Genomic DNA, 20,147 nt, shown 5'->3' with positions numbered 1-20,147 from the left:
CCCTAGATGCAAACTCATAATGATATGTTTTATTACACGGCAGCGATGCTGACTTTGCCTTTTTTAAATATAATGTAAAAAATTTATAAAAATTTGCTGTTTTTTTTATTAACCTTTATTTAACCAGGAAAATCCCATTAGAGATTAAAAACCTCTTTTTATAAGAGTCAAATTAAAAAGTATATTAAACCTGCTCTTCTAGCTCAGTGCAGTGAACAGGATCATACTAGCACTGATAGTAATGTTGGCAACTTTATTATGGATGATGTGAAAGTTCACTTGGTCTGTGGGACCAAAGAGGCGACAGACTGTGGCGTGACAACACGTGATGCTCACTCTCAGGGACTTCCTGGTCTTCGCTGAAGTCGTACGGACTGTAGGCCTCACTGCCCTGAGAGCCACGTCGCCCCCTGCAGGACACAAAGCATCAGTGCTGAAGCAAAGGCACCATTTAAAAAAAGCTGTTTATCACATGGGGGCGGGGTTTATGCATCACTACCTCTTCCTCACAGCTCGCTGTGAACGCTGCGTGGGCATCTCCTCCTCCTCCTCCGAATCAGAGTCGTGCTCCTGTCGTGAACGTTTCTTCTCCTTCTCCAAAACCTGTAGAGAGAAAAAACAACATGAATGAATGTGAACGTCCTCGACCTCCCAGCTCAGCACGCAGGACGTCCTCGACCTCCCAGCTCAGCACGCAGGAACAACACCGACCTTCTTAAAGTAGGCAAACTGGACGAGCTCCACTGCGACCTCCGAGTCCTGCAGCTCCACGGCTTTGCTCATGCGGGCCTTGGCGTGCGCCGTGGACAGACGGATCAGAGTCTCTAGAGTCCGGGCCGTCACCGGAGAGGTCTGTGGAGAGAACGAGGATCAGCACCGACACATCAGGGCACATCTGCATCTCCGTGGGTTCAACCAGAACACAAACAAACAATCTGCCTCCACGTTTTCTCCCACAAACATCTCAGTCTGGGAAACAATCAGGTTTCACTGCGTCTTATATCCGGTTATGTACACGTTAGATTTGTCGGCTCACCCTCGCCAGATCGGCCCCCAGCTGTTCCTGACTCCTCAGCCTCGAGTACTCCTCTGCGATGTGATTGGCCACCTCCTCTGTGAGCACAGGAGTCACAGCCTTGGCGATGTGGATGTACTTCCTCATGAACTCCTTACTCACAATTTTATCCCTGAAACAAAGCAAACGTTTATTCTGCTGCAGTCACACGTTACTAACACAAGAGGCGCGTCTGAGCTCTGACCTCTTCCTCTTGCTCCCGTGCAGCAGGTTGTTGTGCTTCTCGTAGATCTGCAGCTCCTCGTGCTCCTCGACCGCAGCGTCTGGATCGTCTGTCGCCAGGACGTCCACGGTCCCGCCCAAAGCCATGGCTGAAACACACAATGTTGTTTTAATAATCGGACAAAAACGGCCTCATCTCGCCGTCCTAGTACGAATGACGTACCGGCTCCCTCCTGCTCGCGGGGGTCACGGTAGCGGTGCATCCTGAGCACGTGGTCGGAGATCTCGCGATCCTGCTCGGGGTCCATCTGATCCAGCACGATGAAGAGGAGGTCAAAACGCGACAGCAGCGAGTCCTGGAGGCCGATGTTGTCCATCGGCGTTTTATACTGATCGTACTGCAAAAAGGGACACGCAGAGTTTTCTTTAAAGGTCGCGTCCAAAATCAACCAGCGGGCAGAGACGGGTGTGGGTGTGGTCACGCACTCGGCCGTAGACGGGGTTGGCGGCAGCCAGTACGGAGCAGCGGGCGTTGAGACGGGCGTGGATACCGGCCTTGGCGATCGTGACGCGGCCCTGCTCCATCACCTCGTGGATGGCTGTGCGGTCCATGTCGGACATCTTGTCGAACTCGTCGATGCACACCACGCCGCGGTCAGCCAGCACCATGGCGCCAGCCTCGAGACGCCGCTCGCCTGGCGGAGGACAAATGTTGGTGTTGAGCAGTTGTTTCCAGGTGTGTAACGCTTGAACGCCAACGTTTGAACAGACGGATCTCAAACGTCCAGAGGACGCGGCGTACGCGTCCTATTTTACCACCTTTATTCTAACCTTCAAATATGAGTCCACTCAACTATGAAGCAGCTGCATCAGCAGGTCAGCAGGAGCTTTAACACCAGCTAACATGTTTTTAATGTTTTCTGTCTAACGGTAGCTCACGCTAACAGAGACCAACAGTGTAGCTAACAGCACGTTGCTCGTGCCTGTCACTACCCGATCCGTACCGGAAACCCGATCGGTACCCCGCATGCGCCAAAGGTGTCTACTTTTACGATAGTTACGGTCAGAGTATCTGTTAAGATGTTAAGAATAATAAGTGTCTCTTAAAATGTTTGCAATAATGAAGCATTTAATATAATGTAGACAAAAACGAAAAATAAAAAGAGTTATGGATCGGGGCTCTCCGATCCTTACTGCACATGTGCAGATGTTTTCTTCTTCTTCTGTTCGTTTAATAGCAGTTTACTCCCCAGTGTACGAGGATACTGCCACCTGCTGACCGAGCGAATGAACCCTATTGTAAACTGAATTGGCGTCATTACAAACGTGTGTTAAATTTGATTTAATGATAGTCGAGTGTGTTTATGCTTGTCTGTGTGGAGAGGATTGTTGGAATAGTGATGATGATGTCCGCTATCACTGTCAGTTGTCAGTAAACACTTAATCTGGCTGCTGAATCTTCACGTGACACATTGCTAAATCAATATTATTAATTCTGTAATTAGGCGCCATTCTTCTTATTTTACGGCGCTGTTGTTCAATCGGGGAACACTCTCTGTTGAGGAGAAAAGCATGAATTTGTTTGTATACGGATTATCCATTGTTTAAATGTCCCGGTAGTCGAAAAGGAGGCAGAGCTGTTGAGAAATGCTACGAGCTAACTGGGCGCTAACCGTATCATTCAAATATATTGAATGTCGCAATGTTGGCAAAGAGAGGAAGTGACGTAAGACTTACGCATGCGGGGTACCGATCGGGTTTCCGGTACGGATCGGGTAGCGACAGTGCCGCCTCCATCGTCACTACAACAGGCGACGCGAAGCAAAGATGTCAAACGTTTTCTGACAGTAAGGCCGGACATGGTGGAGGCTCGCTGTGGCGCAGCTCTGCTGGCTGCAGTCACAGAGGACTTTACTTGTTTAGGTTAAACAAACGGGGGACATTAGTTACCCGTCTCCTGATCCGTGGTGACGGCAGCGGTCAGACCCACACCAGAGGACCCTCGTCCGGTCGTGGGTATAGCTCGGGGTGCTGTGTGGAGGACGTAACGCAGGAGCTGGGATTTGGCCACCGATGGGTCACCTAGGAAACACGAACACACCATTAACCCCCCCCAATCAGAACTGAACTACCATCATGTCCACGTGTGAGTCCTTGAGTAGCCGTTCCCTGTGGTCACCACAAGGAACAAGTCTGTGTCTCTCTCACAGAGACCGATTCATGGCACAAACAGCTTGTAGCCAGAAATGTACAACAACCTGAGTCACCATAAAAGTGAGTCCTGACTTAAACCAACGCTCACACTTCCACGTGAGCTAGGACGACGCCTCGTACCGATGAGCAGGATGTTGATGTCTCCTCTGATTCGCGAGCCGTTCTCGAGGACCTTCTCCACGCCTCCCAGCAACATGCAGAGGATGGCCTTCTTGATGTACTCGTGGCCGTGGATACTGGGAGCCAAGGAACGAGCGAGCTGATCGAACACGTCCTGCGAAGGACGAAGATTTAAAGGGTTTAGTGTCACGTTTAGGATTACGCCTCCACGTGAGAGGGCAGCCGAGACGACTCACTTTGGAACGAGTCTGACTGAAGTTCCTGATTTTGGCCACGTCGTCAGCGGTAAAGCACGGCGACACCTCCTTGGTCATTTGTTTGATGTGGCAGGCGATCATGATGGTCCTTTGAGGAAGACAAGGGACGGGTTAGAAGCAGAGACGGACCGATACGTAATATCAGGTCCGTCTCTAGTTAGAAGACAAATGGTAGGAAAGTGAGGCAAACCCGTTAAACCCCAGTTAGCATTTTATTCCAGCTGACCTGAACGTGCCAGAGGTGAAGCCTCCCTTCTTGCCAGGCAGACAGCGGTACGTCCCAACCACCTGCACCCGGTCTCCTGGTTTGACTGCATCCACCAGGTCGTTGTCCAAAATGATGTCCACAGAGCGCGGCAGTTGGCCAGCAGGAGCTTTCTCAGGCATCTCCTGCACTGTGATGGTTTGGTGGTCCTTGTAGATGGACAGCCCAAACTCCGTCTCCAGAGGATTGTTCTCTTCGTCCTATTTCAGCCAAACAGGACACGAGATAAATACGTAAGTATAAAGACAGCGGTCACACCCAAGTCTGCAGAGAATGAGGCACATTTACCTTGGTGGGGTAAATGGCACTGGAGGGGAAGGCATCCAGGGAGGTCAGGTCCGTGTACTTCCTCTCCATCGTCTTCTTAGTGGCTGGACAGTAGTGAACGCTGCGCACTACTTTGGGACGGACGAGGGAACCTACGAAGCAAACAGGAGGCATTAGCCTTCCACACACGTTGATACAGACACTTAAAGATTACACGAATAAATAAAGATGATATACTCACACTTTGTAATGATGCCCTCCACACAAACCATGCTGCCCAGCAGTCGGGAGGTGAGCGTTCGGGGGGAGACATGCTTGGATCCAAAGCTCCCCTCCAGGCCGATGAAGAACTCCTCGTACTGCTTAGCGTAGGTGCCGTCAACAGAGGCCACCAGGTCCTTCAGGGCCCGCTGGAAGGCCAGCAGCTCTTCAAAGGCATTGTTCATCAGTCTGCAAAGTCAAACCATGGATTTTATTATCAAGGCTTTTCGCGTGTTTTCAAGGGCTGTGACATCCTGAGAAAGTCGAGTTTTCCACCCAAACTGCAGTTTCACACAGATTTTTTTTTTTAAACTAACTCAGTATGGAAACAGGAGTCGAGCTCAAAGGTTCGACAACAGGAAGAAGAATGTGTATGACTCAAGTCTGGTTTTGGACAAAGCTGCGTTAAACTGTATTCTTTCTGCTGGCCAGTAGGGGGCGTTGATCCTTCAGGTCTCAGAAATAAAGTCTCCTAGTATTGAACTGTATGGCAAACAGCACTTTGACTTCAGTGTACGCTTCCCTGCTTGTTTCAAGTTATACTGAACACAAAATCATGATCATTTTGTAAATCCTGGTCCCATCAAAGGCTGAATTAACCTGGATGTGTGTCTAAGAGCTCACCAGTCTCTGAGCATCCCTCAGTTTCTCCAGACAGATTCAGCTTTCGCTCCTTATAACAAGTTTCAAAACAAGATAAGTGAAGCTCTGAGCCTGGGTGATGGCTACAGCCATCTTTACATACAGTCTGTGTACATACCATTTTGAAACCTGTCGAGTTTCTAAGCCCAAGCAGGAAGAGAAAAACTGAGCATGCGTTTCCGTCTAAATATATTTTTTTTTAAACCGTAAAGATTAAAGGAACCATTCAACATAACATTTTGTGTCATTTTGGACATTTCAAAACCTTTTCGTGGTAATAACTCAGTAACACTGCTCTCTGTATCGGAGCAGTAGCGTTTGTGTAAGTATCTTAAGCAATAAGGTTAGCAGGGGGGGCCCAGCACAGCTGCGTGTGCGGCATCAGTTTTCCAGTCTTACTTTGCAGCTCGGGCCTCGTTGCGTCTCCTCAGGTCGTTGATGTTGACGATGAGCCGAGCCTTATTCTCGCTGATCATGTCCCGGACTTTGCTCTGATAGATGCCCTGGTCTTGCTGCAGGTATGCACAGAAGAAACGGGCACACGTTTGATGACGTCGCTTAGCGACTAAAATTACGAGCATTACTGAAAAACATCAACTTTGAAACCACACTTTTTATACCTAATATCTGCAATCTGACAGCAGCATTATTTTTTTCTGTAATATACAAAATTACAGCTCTTTTGTTGTGACCGCATGGTTTGTCATCTGAGCTCCAAACAAAGACTTTAAGCGAATTTAAAAAACAGACTTACGTCGTCGTCCAGAAAGTCCAGGTAGTCCCTCTGAGCCTCCCTCATCTCCCGGTCATCTCCCACGTCGGTTGCCATTATGCGCGCTTTGTTATTGTTACTGAAAAGTGGGTAAAATGCCGCACAGCCTTCCGCTCCGAGTGCTCCGCTTCAGTCAAGCCGCACAACTGAAGGGTTTTCGCGCCACTACGTGCCGCCCGCGAGCTCAACGTGACACGCGATTGGTCAATTCGGCACGCACCGCTTTACATAGTCGGCGGGTAAACGTGCAACTGTCCAATGCGGGCCTCGTGTTACCACGTGACTCCGCCCCCCTGAGAAACTCCCGCGAAAACCCTTCAGGAAGTGGCAGGCTGTTAAAAATGAACAAAAGGATTTTTCATGTTTGCCCAGCAGATGGCGACATAAACACATGTTTACATTTTTTAGTGGGACTTTTGCATTTATTTGAAGCTTTTAAGAGAAAGCAGTTAGTGTCAAATATATAAACAGTAATAAGAAAACATAGCAAGACTTTTAATAAGAAGAACGACAAATGGAGCATGCATGTGTTCTTTCAAATTAAAGTTACATTTTACTCTTCCACTGATAAACATTAAGCATCCTTTCAGACAATCTGCATTTAATTAAAGGTTTTCATATAAAATAAGACTGAAAATGAACAATAATAACTTGCATACATACTGTGTATTATAATAATAAATAGTAATATACTATTTTCAGTATTTTATTTTTTATTTTTATGTGGACATCTGTGCTTTGACCAAACATTATAGACTTCAAGGAACTTGGAGGAGTTTACATTTTGGAAAAATTCATTAGTTCCAAATTAAGTTATTGTAGAAAAACATCAGCTCAGTTTGAGGGGGTCATACGGGACGTTTTCTCAGATTTGACTGCTTCTGTGTGGAATGACTCTACGCTATAATAACATCACCAGCAGAGAGTCCTCAAACATATGAACACTGTCACTGCCCAATAAAGAGTCACTTCCATTCACAGGGTAACTAATCATTTCCCCCACTGTAAGTGGAAAAACATGTTCCCCTCACCGTGGAAGGTTAATGTCTTTATCAGTTGTTTTGCCTGCTAGTTTTTACAAATACCTTCTAATCTGCACTGCTTTGCATTTCAGGTGTGAATAACATGTTTTATCTATCATCACAGACTGTTTTATCTCTTTCATCAGTATCAATACCCATCTAAATCCTTTAAATGTAATTTCACCTGCTATATTTGGTCCACTCTGCAATCAGGAATATCTCATCGGTATTATAATCAGAATAATTACTTTTTCCTTTTTTTAATCCGAATGCTGGCATCATGCACTGACTAATAGGTTCCCAAAAGATTATCCTAAATTTGGATCATGCTATTTTAATTATTCTCCTGTGATCATCATTTCCTCACCAAAATCATTCACTGTTTGTAAAGGGTTGAGATTTCACAGGAATCATTTTAGTGTCAAATGACCAAAGTGTGGCCAGAAACCAAAAACATGTTTGTGGGGCACGAGGACGACACATCAAGCCAACAAGTTCTGAGCATCACGCATGTCATTTCTTTTTCATTTAATATCATCCCTCTAGTGTAAATGTGGGCGTGATTCCCTCTTCTGTCCTATTTTTTGATTGCTTGGTTTTCAGGGAGTTTATAATCCCATCTCGGGCTGTTTTGTGTCTTTTGTCTGGGGAACTTACCAAATGTTGATCTGTCACTTATCTCAGGAGGGCTGATACAGCAGACACTTCTGTGTTTGGGGACGAGGTTTAGGAATCGTGCACGTCTGTATTGTAAAGGCTGAACACAACATTAGCTTAGGAGTAGTTAGCAATAACACTGAAATACTTCCTTTCTATGGAAGGTGTTGAATGACCTCTGACCCAAACTGAGCTGAGTCAGGCCTGCAGTTCTTTAGATGTTTTTCTGGTTCTTTCGTGACCTCCTGGATGAGTCGCTGATGCTCTTGGAGCAACTTTGGTAGGTGGGCCACTTCTGGCCACTGTTTATAGTTTTCTCCATTTGGATTTAATGACCTTCACTGTGGTTCTTTGGAGTCCCAAAGCCTTAGAAATGCTTTTTAACCTTTGCGTGTTAATGACTTTCTTTAGGTGATGGCTTGACGTGGGTTTTTGTTTGGTTTTGATATCTTTTATCCTATTTCACTTTGTAAGATAGGTTCTGTTTAAGTGATTTCTTCGACAGGTCTGGCAGCAGGGCTGGGTCACCTGCTAGTCAGGCTTGGGTGTGGTTAACGAAAGTGAACTCGCCAGGGGGCACTTACTTTTTCATAAAGGGCAGGTTTGGATAGCATTTTGTTTCTCCATCATCTTTGATGATCTCAAACATGTGACAATCAGGGAGGGAGCAAAAACGTTTTCACAGCACTGACTGTAATTGCTGGAACTTTTTCCACACCTGTGCTCCGAGGCATAGGTGTGGAAAATGTTGCTATACCCGATTCAGCAGGATCACATGTAGGACAAAGGGGCGTCCGTGGCTCAGGGGGTTGGGAAGCGTATCTGCCAGTTCGATCCCCGGTTCTGTCAGTCTGCCCCAGGGCAGCTGTGGCTACAACCGTAGCTGCCTCCACCAGTGTGTGAATGTGAGAGTGAATGAATAGTGGAATTGTAAAGCGCTTTGGGTGCCTTGAAAAGCGCTATATAAATGCTATCCATTATTAAAGATTTAACGTGAGTGCAACTCCCTCACCAAGTAATATCTGTATAAGTGGTCTTATGGTCTTGTTACACTCACTGGTTAGAGTTTGGGTGTGAAGGAGAAACCATCATAGACATTATAAAGGTGGGAAACACGGCGCTTAAATAAATCTAAATGGAAATCTCAGAACAAATAAACTAATAAGTTCAACTAATAACAGCGAATAAGACCTGATTCTGGTTAAAGATGTTGGCCACGTAATGGTGGACATGTGATCACCTCAGGTTACCAGGATGCTGTCACAGTCTGAGTGCAGTGTGCAGTGATGAACAGTAGATGGAGACAGACGTGCATGTATACGTGTGACCGTGATGTGCCTTCAGTCGTTTAAACAGTTATTGTCAACTTAATAATAATTAATGATCACAAACAAAAACAATCCAGATAAAAATAATAACAACACGTGTTTTAATAAGTGTGCCGATGAACTGGTTTTCTAATGAGAAGGTGGATGCAGACACTGCGCGCACTGAGTGTAAGTCACGGCCCTCACAGCGTTGGCGACTACATTTCAGGGCGTTTCTGGTCACTTTGACCCCGCCCACCCCTCCATTTCTCCGGCCTCTCAGGTCAGTAGTTGGAAGCTTTTTCCCTTCGCCCTGCAGCGTCGGAAACATCTCGTTAAACCAGCATGTGGTAGTTCTCCACCTGTGTTTGTATGAGAGGAAGCGCTGCTGCACACGTCTTATTGGAGTGACGCAGTCCAGACCGACAACAGGTGTCCTGTGTTGCAGGTATGTTTCTTTTTCTGTCGTCATATAAATGTGTATATGAAGAAGTGCAGTCTGTTTTTCTGTGGCTCATGGAGCTTCTTCGTTTTAATGTTGGAAAAAGAGACGGGAACCAACGTCTCACCCCTCGTTCCCTTTTTTAATGCGGGTTACCTCAAACTTGAGTGGGCTCCTCACAGAGAGCGGCTCAGGTCAGAAGGCCGTTCAGAAGCTGTAGATGGGTGCCGGTGTTCATGGTCAAGGGGAAACAGAGAGGGGGCCAACAGAGAGCGCACCCTGTTAGGAGGAGATTCTGGGTGTGCTGCTGTCTGTGGAGGTGCTCGGCTGCTTTGTGACAACATTCCTCCCACCACAGGTGGGTGATGGTTACAGGTTTGACTGCATAGCTGCTTTTCCGGTGCACATGACACAAAGAGAGGAATGTCTGGATGACGTAATTAAAGGTCTCCAAGCCTGGACCAACAGTGGAAACACAGCGAGCAGCAGCGGCTTGCTTTCAGAGTTTTCCAAACCCGTCTCTGTTGGCATGTTTTTGCTGGTTTTGTGAGATTTTTGATCCCTCGTCTGTTTTGTTTTGTATCGTATCCCCAGCTTCCTGCCGCTGATCCACGGCGCAGATTCATGCAAACTGTCTTCAGAATGTGACATCAAACGCACCGCGTGCTCCTGTGAGGTTTAATTTGACGTGTCCTCTGCAGCCTGCATTAATCTGATCTCTCCCACAGGGCGCTCTGTCCTCTGGTTCTTCATCATGTCGACTGAGGTGTTGCAGCGGCTCAGCACCATAACACTGAGCACCGAGCACCTGCGTCGTCTCCCTCACCTCTCAGACTTCCTCCCTTTCTCTTTACCGCCGCCCGGCCCCACCGTCGCTGCCTCCCAGGTGCCCAGCCTGTTCCGGGAACCCTACATCCTGTCAGGATACCGTCCTGTCCAGCAGGACTGGCGCTGCTACCTCCTCAGCCTCTTCCAGAAACACAATGAGTCCCTGAACGTGTGGACCCACCTGCTGGCCGGTCCTGTGCTGCTGCTCCGCTGGTGGGCCAACGTCGCCACCCTGGGGTGCACCTTGGATACGTCCTCGCTACCTCTGCTCCTGTTCTTGCTGTCGTCTCTCACATATCTGTACCTCAGTGTGGCGGCTCATCTCCTGCAATCTCACTCCGAACGCGCGCACTACTTCTTCTTCTTCCTGGACTACGTGGGCGTGGCCGTGTATCAGTACGGGTGCTCGCTCGGCCACTATTTCTACGCGTCTGAGCCGGCGTGGCGAGAACGTGTTGGGGTAATGTTTCTGCCTGGCGCCGCCTTCTTTGGGTGGCTCTCCTGCACCGGCTGCTGTTACGCCAAGTTCAGGTACAGGCGGCCATATCCACCTCAGCGTAAAGTCTGCCAGCTGATCCCCGCCGGCCTAGCGTACGTGCTGGGCATCAGCCCCATCGCCCACCGCCTGCTCACGGTCTCCTGGTCACACGAGCCCTCGCTACCCTTCCACGCTCTCCAGATCGCCTGTTTCCTGTCGTCGGCGCTCTTCTTCTCTTGCCCCATCCCTGAGCGCTTCTTTCCAGGCACCTGTGACTTTGCCGGCCAGGGTCACCAAATCTTCCACGTGCTCCTGTCCCTGTGCACCTTGTCCCAGCTGGAGGCTTTGTTCCAGGACTACGCCCGGCGCAGGGATACAGTGGTGGAGTTATTTGGGGAGCGGCAGTTGTGGTGGGCGTGCGTATCCTTCCCCGTCTTGTTCGCGTGCTGCATCCTGACGGCGCTGATCGCAATGAGGCACATGAGCAAGGCGCTGCAGAGTAAAGACGAGTGAGAGCGCGACGAAGAAAAATCAAAGATCAGAATTATTTTAATAACAAAACCAAGTCATGTGTTTAAACATATTTACTTTGTCTAGAAGATTAAGATAAAAGACTGTATCTTATCACTGAAATACTTGAAGAATAAAATACTCTGAAACTTCCTCCGGTCTGGTGTATCTGAAGATTTAACGGCTGATTCATGAAAGAAATAGTTGAAATAGTGCAGCTGAGTGAAGTTTTCCACAGTGAGTCACCCTCCCATGTAACTGGTCACAGAGTAATCAGAGTAATCAGAGTAATCAGAGTAATCCAGCAGCACGATAACCTGAAATAGTCTCTGGATGCTGTTGGAAACGTATCGAGAACACAAACATTTATACTGTCGATCCCGTCCAGAGAAACTTGACGCGCTTTTGTCCTCGTCTGAGATTCACGTGAGACCAGAAACAGGATGAAGGTTGTTGTGTGGAGCGGGCTGAGCGGCGTGTGTTTACAGGCTTTATAATGGCAGCTGAACACTCGATCTCGTCGACCCTGTTTGTTCCCATTGAGGAAAGCAGGTTATTGTATCTGAGGTTTCGGCCGTCCTTTGTTCCGCTACACAGACTGTATGTCGAGCACTTTGAGGCTGCGGCCACACCTTCTGTATCTGTTATGTGAAGAAAGTTTCCCCTGTGAGAGTTTACGGGACGAATGGGAGCGAGTCGGGCTCCTTTTACAGGAATACGTCCACATTTTGTGAGGCTCCAGATTTATTAGAAAATTCATGCCACTCATTACTGTGAGCTTATCTCAAAGAGGAGGGAGTCGAGTTGTCAGTGAGTCACCACTTTATATGTGGTTGTTTGACAGTATGAATGAAAAGTTGTGGTTTTTAGCAGGCTTGTGTGCTGGACGCTGGCTGGGTGGTTTCCTCTTGTTTGAGGTTGAAAGTCCACGTTTAGCAGCAGTGAACAATATTTGGTTCCTTACCGTGTTCATGTGATTGTGAGTCCACTGGCTGTGGCCTCGTCTGTGATAGGTTAGATTGAGCTCTCAGCAGATTCATAAAGACTCTGATTTCTCCTTTGGACGGGTCTTTGTGTCTGCTCACAGCAAACATGCTCCACGTGACAAACATCACGCTGCATCCTTCAAAAGTGCTACTGGGCAGAGTTTGTAGCTCTTTGCACAACTGGAGCTTTTCCCCAAACGATTCTGAACTTGTTCGATCTTTCTGCTGAAGTCTCAGGACAAAAGCGATTAAGTATGTCGTTTGAAATACATAACCTACATGTGTGTCCCAGCAGCCTGTTAATGAGCTCGGTATGCAGAAAATAATGAGTAATCTTCTACACTTTTCTTCAAATGGAAGCAAAGAGGAGTTATTTGTTTGCTGCACTCGTGGCTTTGGTCCAAATGCCTGAAATGCTGGAAAGTGGCTGCTGAGTCCACTTTGTGCTGCTGAGCGTATCTCAAGTGAAGATCAGTAAAAGGAAAATTGCTGAGAGGTACAGACGGCCTGTTGAGCAGGGCTCCGGAGGTCATCGTGACAGGATGGGGCTGTTAAACAGGTAATGGGTGTGGCCGCGTTGCTCAGCGTTCATGTCATTCCTCACAAAGATATGCGAGTCGGGGTGGTGAGGCGAGGACGTGTGTGTGTGTGTGTGTGTGTGTGTGTGTGTGTGTGTACTGGAACCATTAAACACTAATTCCACACATGCTCTGGTTATACTTGCTGCCTGACAGGAAGTACCCGTTCATGTGCCCAACCATTCAGCTGGTTCTGGTAACTGCTCCAGGAGTTACTCTACGGTTTGAGCCCTTAGTTTCATGACTAAGTCTTGACCCTGTTCAAATTAATCTTTGTAATTCCACGAGCACAGCTGAGGCTGCAGCCCACAAAAGCACAACAATCCCTTCAGTCTGGATCCAGGTCCAGACTGTGCTCTGCATTAGAACAAAGATCCTTTTTTTTGTCTAATACACCCTTTGTGGGAATAATTTCACCTGCCAGAGCCAATCAGCTGCCGGTGCAGTGAGAAACGAGCCTGTGTGTGTCTGTGGCTGTTTACAGTATATCCTCTGAGTCCACAGGATTATATAAAGTCTGATCGCACACATCATCACTGCTAACGTCTTTGCTGAAAACCTCATATAGGTTAGGCTGCTTATCTGCTTTATGTACTCGACAGCTGCACTGCAAGCCACTTTGCAACCCCCTCACCCACCTCCTCCTCATGCTCTGACCCCGTCATGATGGTGCTGTGCTGGGATCTTTCCACATATGCACATGTGAACACAGCACATTTCAATAACGTTTCTTGTGCCCGTGGCGGTCCTGAGTTAAAACACTGCATTGCCAGCTTGAAGATGACTGTATAGTTAAAGTAAAGATGAGAGGTTGAAGCAGCTGCTGGCCTGTGACCACCTGCAGTGTTTTCTAGGAAACAGCTGCTTTTGTTTATTATCGTTTGTACACCACAGCTTCCTGTATCGATTCATCTGTTTCATCTTTTAAATAAGTCAGACAGTTTTCAGTAAAATGCACATTCCAGCTTTTCTGGAATGCGTCGGCATGACAGACACAAATGTTATTCAGAGATAATGAACGAGACAATAGGTTGTTTATGGGCTTGTGCGAGCACCTCCTTCATAACAGACTGGATAACTGGTCCCTCCCTAACTTGTTTGAATGCTTTGAGCCACATAAAGCAGAGGCGGTTGAATGACTGCGAGCAGCTGGTGACAGTTACAGAGCAGCACACGACGTAAGCTGTGAGCCTTTATTTTGCCTTACGGTGTTAGTTATGGTTCTCTCACAGGAGCTTCACAGAGCAGGATCCACTGTGTGAACTTTACTTCACAGCTCCTTCAATGTTGTTGTTTTTATTTCTTTATAGGAGACTCCAAGAATGGCTCCAGTCGGGATGGTCGGTGTACTGGGGTGGTTTTCTCCAGAGGTGGGCGTCATCTCCCTCGTCGCCTTCCTCGTCCTCAGCGTCACTCTCGTGGCTCTTTGTGCCAAGTGTAACAGGTGAGCAATGTGTGCCGATGAAATGGGACCTCCATTTGGATGCTTTTGTCTCTTTTCCTGTTGTTTACCAGCTTAAACAGTTTGGAATATGCTGGGAATCAAAGGAGCCAGGAGCAGTGTCTGGTTTCAGTTGGCTCTCACTTCATCTTCCTGTAGACGTTGCTCACCTTCATCTCTCTGCCAAAGCTTGTCAGACCCGATAGCTGGTTTCTGATGAAGGGTGTTGCCTTTGAAAGAGGAAGACGCAGACAGAAATCACTCTGTGGTCTGGCAGCTGCACCAATGGGCCGGGCTCGTGAAGCGTCACTACCCTAATGACCTCGATGAGGCGTGTGTGTGCGTGTGTGTGTGTGTGTGTGTGTGGGGGCCCTGGTGGGAGTTTTACACACATTAGTGTGTGTGTGTGTGTTTAAACGCCATCATTGTGGTTTACATGCCACACATACCGGTGACAGTGACGACCTGCGAGGCGCAACAACACTCGTATCACCTGCTGCTTTTTCATTTACAGGAGTTGAACATCAGGATGAGCGGTTGTTTACATAAAGCATGGCAACAATCTGGCGCCAATATAATTTATTGTTTATTGATTGAGTTGTGTACATATGGTCTCACATCCTCACAGGACTGATACATGTGGAACGATAGATGATCAGATCAGGCTCATCTGGAGAAAGCCTCAACTCCTCGAGACACATTTCAGTGCAGTCAGACGTCTTCGAGTTCAGTCCCAAAACCTGAGACAGGACGAGCAGAGTCCAGACTCCAGTTTTACCAAAGTACATTAAAGCTTTCACAAATTTGTACCAGCAAGTCCAAATCTGGCCTCAGGCCTTACATTTCCATAGACTGTATATAAAAGATGGGACATCTGCATGGCCATCACTTTCTTTGAAACTGGACGAGAAAAGTCTGGATCTGCTAACAGCTCTTCACTGACACATGTTAGCCGCTGGTAGAGTTTCCATGGTTTTGTCTTTTCTGACTTGTCCTGTGGACAGAGTTGTCGCCACCTGCTGGCTGCTAGGAAGAATGCAAGTGCAACAAACTATGAAAGACAATTTTTCTCAAAGCAATCTGAAACCAGTCCGAGTGATTTTGATGTTTTTCCAGAGAAGCTAAATTTCCAATTAATTTTATTCTGATCAAAGTTTTTCATGATTGATTCAAGCAGCTAAATGAGGAATCAGCTGAGCTCAGCTGTAGCCCTCGTGCTCCAAGCAGCGCTCTCAGATCTGGGGCTGGGCTGTGAGAGCACACAGCTGTGAACAATGGGACTGGTAAATCTATGCACTTATGAGTCGTGGTCGAGATGTTTAATGAAAAGGTAGAAGGAGTTTTGAGCCATCAAACAAAATGGCACATCGGCATGTAAACAGGACTCTGCTCCTTTGTTTGCACTCTGTGTGGATAAGAACAAACAGCAGCATGCCATCATACGGCTTAATGACCTCCACTTTACCTTCTTGTCGTTTACAGGAGCAGCAACAACGCCTATGACGTGAGCGGCGCAGCGGTATGAACTGGCTCTTTGTTCTCTCCCATCAGTAGAAACTAACTTGCATGCAGTACCTCACAGTTCATTAGCTTCCAATTATGAGCCATAACTGGCTAATTATGAAGAACCAAAGGGAGGCAGAGGCAGTGATACTGGCTCATTAGAGCCGTGCTGGGCGGGACAGATGAAAACAATCGATTATGTGACAGAAATCATTTTTGTTTTTCTCTGAAATTTCTACAAAAAGACTTTTACTGCACATGTGGAGCGCTGAAACAAAGATGCAAGGCAAAAACTAATTCATACCAAAATCCAGAATACTAATGATTACTTTCAACATTTGCTCCTGTTTATTGCATTTGCAGGATGTTACTTAAACGATTAAATGGAAACGTTGGTGTTCATTCAAATATAAAAACTTCAAGGACTCCACGCAGCCGTCTCTAGTTTCTACTGAGACGTCACAATGAATGCAAACTGGCAGAGACAAACGCAGGGAACAAAACCACCAGAAAATGAATAAAGACTTATTTTAGTTCAGATGAAAGGGAAGCAGACGTGCGCTGCCTCCATTTAAAAAGTGAAACAGCTCTTTAAGGTGACGCAGGGAAGCGCTGACCTTTTGTTTTCAATATCACAGCGCTGTCTGCAGATGAAGACTGACCGCTGTTGTGCATCGTCAGGAAGAGATTAAGATTATTAAGGTTTTTATATGTTCGTGAGAGTTACCTGCAAAACCCTGATTGGATGAGGATGTTTCAACAATCTGAGTATGCTGCAGCGAGCTCAGACAAACACATTAAACCGTGGATATGTGCTGATGTTGGAGGCCGGCTGTCAGCAGAGGCAAAGAGGCACAAAAGGGCAAAATAACCAAATTAGCACATTTAAACCACCCAAATTTACCATGAAAGGTCAAGCAACCATGATACCACCACGACCACTGACTCGCCGTGACAGCCACAGGCGTCTGCGAGGGGAAAGCTCTTTTGTTGCTACGCTGTGGCCAGTAATGCTTACTTTGTGTCGACAGTGAGTTTGTGGAGTCGACCACGAGCTCCTCTTAGACCAGGGCTGGGCAATCTCAGTCCACGAGGGCCGGTACAGGTTTTATCTCACCCTGGGTCAACACACCTGAATCACATGATTGGTTTGTTACCAGGCCTCTGGAGAACTTCAGGACACGTTGAGGAGCTAATTTAGCCGTTCAGCTGTGTTGGTTCGAGGACACGTCTAAAACCTGCAGGACACCGGCCCTCGTGGACTGAGGTTGCCCACCCCTGTCTTAGACCAAAGTCTTCGAGGGACGAGTGTGAGGCCGTCCGTCCCCCAGCTGGACTCGTTTCTCTCACACGCTCCTTCTGTTTTGGTTTAGTTTTTGTTAAATAAATAAAGACGGGTGTTTTTTGTTTCACGTTGTGTTTAAATCATTTGGGGACCTGGTCAGGACCACATGATTTTTCTTACATGTTTTTATGGCACAAGATAAAACGTTAAAAATTTCCAGAGTGCAGAAATGCCAGCTCACTTCCTGGTTTCAGGAAACCTACAGCACTCTGTCCTTGTTGTCCTAACTCTTTGGTCCTGCTCCATCACAGTATGTTGATGGAAGAGGAGGAGGAGGAGGAGGAGGATCCGATGGAACGACTGCCACACAGTCGGGAAACGCGTCCAGTGAGTTCACACAGATGAAGACATTTCAGTTGCATGTAAATGAACATTTGCACTTAATTTTCTTATCTGATTTTTCCCCAGACCTCGATTCTTCAAGCTCCACATGGAGAAACCACAAAAACATGCCTCCACACACACTCTCGACACAGAGGCCGAAAGCAGCAACAAATTAAACGATCAGTTATACTCCTGAACCCCAACCACACACCCCAGAAAACAGGAGCTCCCAAGAATCCGGAGGAGGGACGAATCATCCAAAACATCCCGCTGCAAAGAAACCCGTTTCCTACACTTGATCATATCCCAAATGCACAGATGGACGGAAAAAGAAGAGGAAGGGTAGGAGGGACAGTTGGCTCTGTCCTGTGCCAGCTCGAGCTACCCTCCATACTTTAACAAATCAGACCTTCACTTATTTGGATGCTGTTTAATTTCCTGTAGTCTTCATTATGGAAGCTGTTGTAGAAGTCTGGATCCTGTAAGCTGAACTTTCCTGTCTTTGCCTTTAGTGCGTCCACTCACCACATAGAAAATATAAGCAGTTATCTGAACTGATTTACTGTGAAAATCAAAAAGTCTTGAAGCTGAGATATTAAAGCAGTCGGTCACAGGCGCATCTCTCAAGTCTTTGAGCTTATTTCACTCTGACTGGTGTTGATTTCAATGTGTGTTTAGCTTCAGAGTACGCTGGGAAACTACACCTGCAGTGTGTTAACTACATCACGTCATTGTTATGAAGCTCTTTTCTGATTGGTTTAAATAAGTGTCACCTTTAGTTTTTTTTTATTACAGATCGTATTTTATCAGTTTTAAAAATGTGCTGTCTCATTGGCGCTAAGAAGATTGAAATATGTGTCCACAGATTCTCATGCTAAGGCTAAAGACTCACCAAGCCTTAAAAAAGCCGCTAAAGCTAATAACATATATCACATTTACTTCATCTCGGGGTTCAGGGTGCTTTGCCTTATTTCTGGCCTGGTCTTTAGCAGAAAGACAGCTCGAGCCGTTCTCTTGGGGACGCTTCCCACTGTTACGATAGCGACACAGCTGTCTGTGGTTCAGGCTCTGCTGCTGCTTTTAGCTAGCTAGCTATCTGGTGAGTATGTAAAAATAGTGAGTCCACAGTGTCAAAGACGTCTGTGGCCAAACCAGCCAAGTTTGTGTTTGAATATCAGCATAAGCAGGTTTGTTAGGGGGCGTGTACATCTTTGAGTCAGACATGGCTGATTAAGCTCAAATTAGTGTTAACCATTTCCTCTCACTTCCTTATGCTAAGCCAGGGCTGGGCAATCCCAGTCCACGAGGGCCGGTGCAGGTTTTATCTCACCTTGGGTCAACACACCTGAATCACATTAGTTTGTTACCAGCCTCTGGAGAACTTCAGGACATGTTGAGGAGCTAATTTAGCCATTTAAATCAGCTGTGTTGGCTCGAGGACACATCTAAAACCTGAGATTGCCCACCCCTGTGCTAAGCTAACCGGCTGCTATTGATAGCTTCATATTTGACAAGAAAGCTCGGACACTGTTATTCTTCTTTAAATCTGTGCTAATATTGTTGCTAGCTATTTTTAAATGAGTGCTGAAGATTTCAGGGTCGGAGTCACAAATGATGAAAAAATAAAGTGACTTTTTTCTCTCTATGCAGATGTTGACACACATGTTGTGATAAGAAGGACTTTTCTCACCTCGTGTTTTCATTCATACTTTCATAGCTCTGCTCCTCTGCTTAGCCGATGACTCGTAGCATTAGCGGCTCTGTGAACAAAGCGGGTGATTGCAGTGGAGTCTGCATTTGCAGACGATTTAATGTGAACCAAAGGTCACAACATCTCAAAGCAGGGTGGAGTCATCATTCTTGTAATGCCTGCTGTCACACCATCCTTCACCATGTAAATCCACTCAAGTGTTCAAATGACACACACCCAAGTGAGGCAGCACTGATAACTGATAAGGCTTATCTTGGCACTGTACATTAAAGGTGTGGAAAACTGTTTTGTCCGATCATTATTACAAACAACGCGCTCTTAATTGTCTGCTTGGGGTTTGAAAATGTAAGTTTTACATGCTGTTTGTGTTTTGGTCACTGGTGTGAAGTGGGGAGGGCTCAGCAGGAGACGCTGATGTCGAATACTTCCACCAGGGGTGGGCAACTCCAGGCCTCGAGGGACCTGCAGGTTTTAGAGCTCACCCTGGATCAACACACTTGAATGAAATGATTAGTTCAATCTTCGGCAACAAAAGGTCAGGCATTGATCCACACGAGGAGGAGCCCACTGTGGAGCATAAGGGTGGTACTGGGTCTGAAGATTGACCAGAAACATGCACAGAAGCTCACTGGAGTTCTGGCAGAGCTCCCCCTGTTCTTCTTTGCACAGGAGTAGTTACTGATCATGTTCCTGGGTTGATGCCTTTCTACAGCTGTGACCACTCATGTAATTGCCCATCTATTACAATCTTGTCCACACTCTTGCTGTGAGACACGGCAAACCTTCTTCCAATGGCATGTATGGCTGTGCCATCCTGGCACATTGCTGCTGGTCTTTTGCTGCGTGCATGCTCCTTAACCCTTCCTGGAGATACTTGAATATTCAAAATTTCAACCCCAGAGTTTGATTTTTTATTACATTCTTTAGTTTTGTGACGTTTTTCAAAAGTGTTCATTACTGTGTTGTAAATCAAGTCGCCA

At 46.8% G+C, this 20,147-nt stretch overlaps 2 protein-coding genes and 1 long non-coding RNA gene across 3 annotated transcripts in view; 2 read left to right on the top strand and 1 right to left on the bottom strand.

The window, feature by feature from the left end:
• mcm3 (minichromosome maintenance complex component 3) overlaps nucleotides 1–6,237 on the bottom strand; it is an 11,336-nt gene extending 5,099 nt beyond the window's left edge. Inside the window, exons 1-15 of the mRNA XM_085133364.1 lie at nucleotides 6,018–6,237; nucleotides 5,663–5,775; nucleotides 4,602–4,810; nucleotides 4,382–4,512; nucleotides 4,055–4,293; nucleotides 3,808–3,916; nucleotides 3,572–3,725; nucleotides 3,188–3,319; nucleotides 1,724–1,932; nucleotides 1,461–1,635; nucleotides 1,260–1,386; nucleotides 1,037–1,187; nucleotides 712–852; nucleotides 500–603; nucleotides 337–410 (exon numbers count right to left, since the gene is read on the bottom strand). Coding sequence (XP_084989490.1) covers nucleotides 337–410; nucleotides 500–603; nucleotides 712–852; nucleotides 1,037–1,187; nucleotides 1,260–1,386; nucleotides 1,461–1,635; nucleotides 1,724–1,932; nucleotides 3,188–3,319; nucleotides 3,572–3,725; nucleotides 3,808–3,916; nucleotides 4,055–4,293; nucleotides 4,382–4,512; nucleotides 4,602–4,810; nucleotides 5,663–5,775; nucleotides 6,018–6,092 — 2,143 coding nt within the window. The 5' untranslated portion in view covers nucleotides 6,093–6,237. The remainder of the gene's footprint in view (nucleotides 1–336; nucleotides 411–499; nucleotides 604–711; nucleotides 853–1,036; nucleotides 1,188–1,259; nucleotides 1,387–1,460; nucleotides 1,636–1,723; nucleotides 1,933–3,187; nucleotides 3,320–3,571; nucleotides 3,726–3,807; nucleotides 3,917–4,054; nucleotides 4,294–4,381; nucleotides 4,513–4,601; nucleotides 4,811–5,662; nucleotides 5,776–6,017) is intronic.
• Nucleotides 1–19,452, top strand: part of LOC146501225 (uncharacterized) — a 52,964-nt gene extending 33,512 nt beyond the window's left edge. The window contains exon 2 of the long non-coding RNA XR_014869447.1: nucleotides 18,914–19,452. This is a non-coding gene — a long non-coding RNA (uncharacterized LOC146501225). The remainder of the gene's footprint in view (nucleotides 1–18,913) is intronic.
• paqr8 (progestin and adipoQ receptor family member VIII) lies at nucleotides 9,269–11,530 on the top strand. The gene is made up of 2 exons (XM_085133365.1): nucleotides 9,269–9,469; nucleotides 10,192–11,530. The coding sequence occupies exon 2, from the start codon at nucleotides 10,218–10,220 to the stop codon at nucleotides 11,280–11,282; it is 1,065 nt and encodes a 354-aa protein (XP_084989491.1). The 5' UTR covers nucleotides 9,269–9,469; nucleotides 10,192–10,217; the 3' UTR covers nucleotides 11,283–11,530.
• Nucleotides 19,453–20,147: the final 695 nt, after the last annotated feature.

The sequence above is a fragment of the Neolamprologus multifasciatus genome, chromosome 15 (assembly GCF_963576455.1).
Source record: "Neolamprologus multifasciatus chromosome 15, fNeoMul1.2, whole genome shotgun sequence".
NCBI classification, from domain to species: Eukaryota; Metazoa; Chordata; class Actinopteri; order Cichliformes; family Cichlidae; genus Neolamprologus; species Neolamprologus multifasciatus.
The sequence above is the reverse complement of the archived record's forward strand: the minus strand, read 5'-3'. Positions and strand labels throughout refer to the sequence as shown.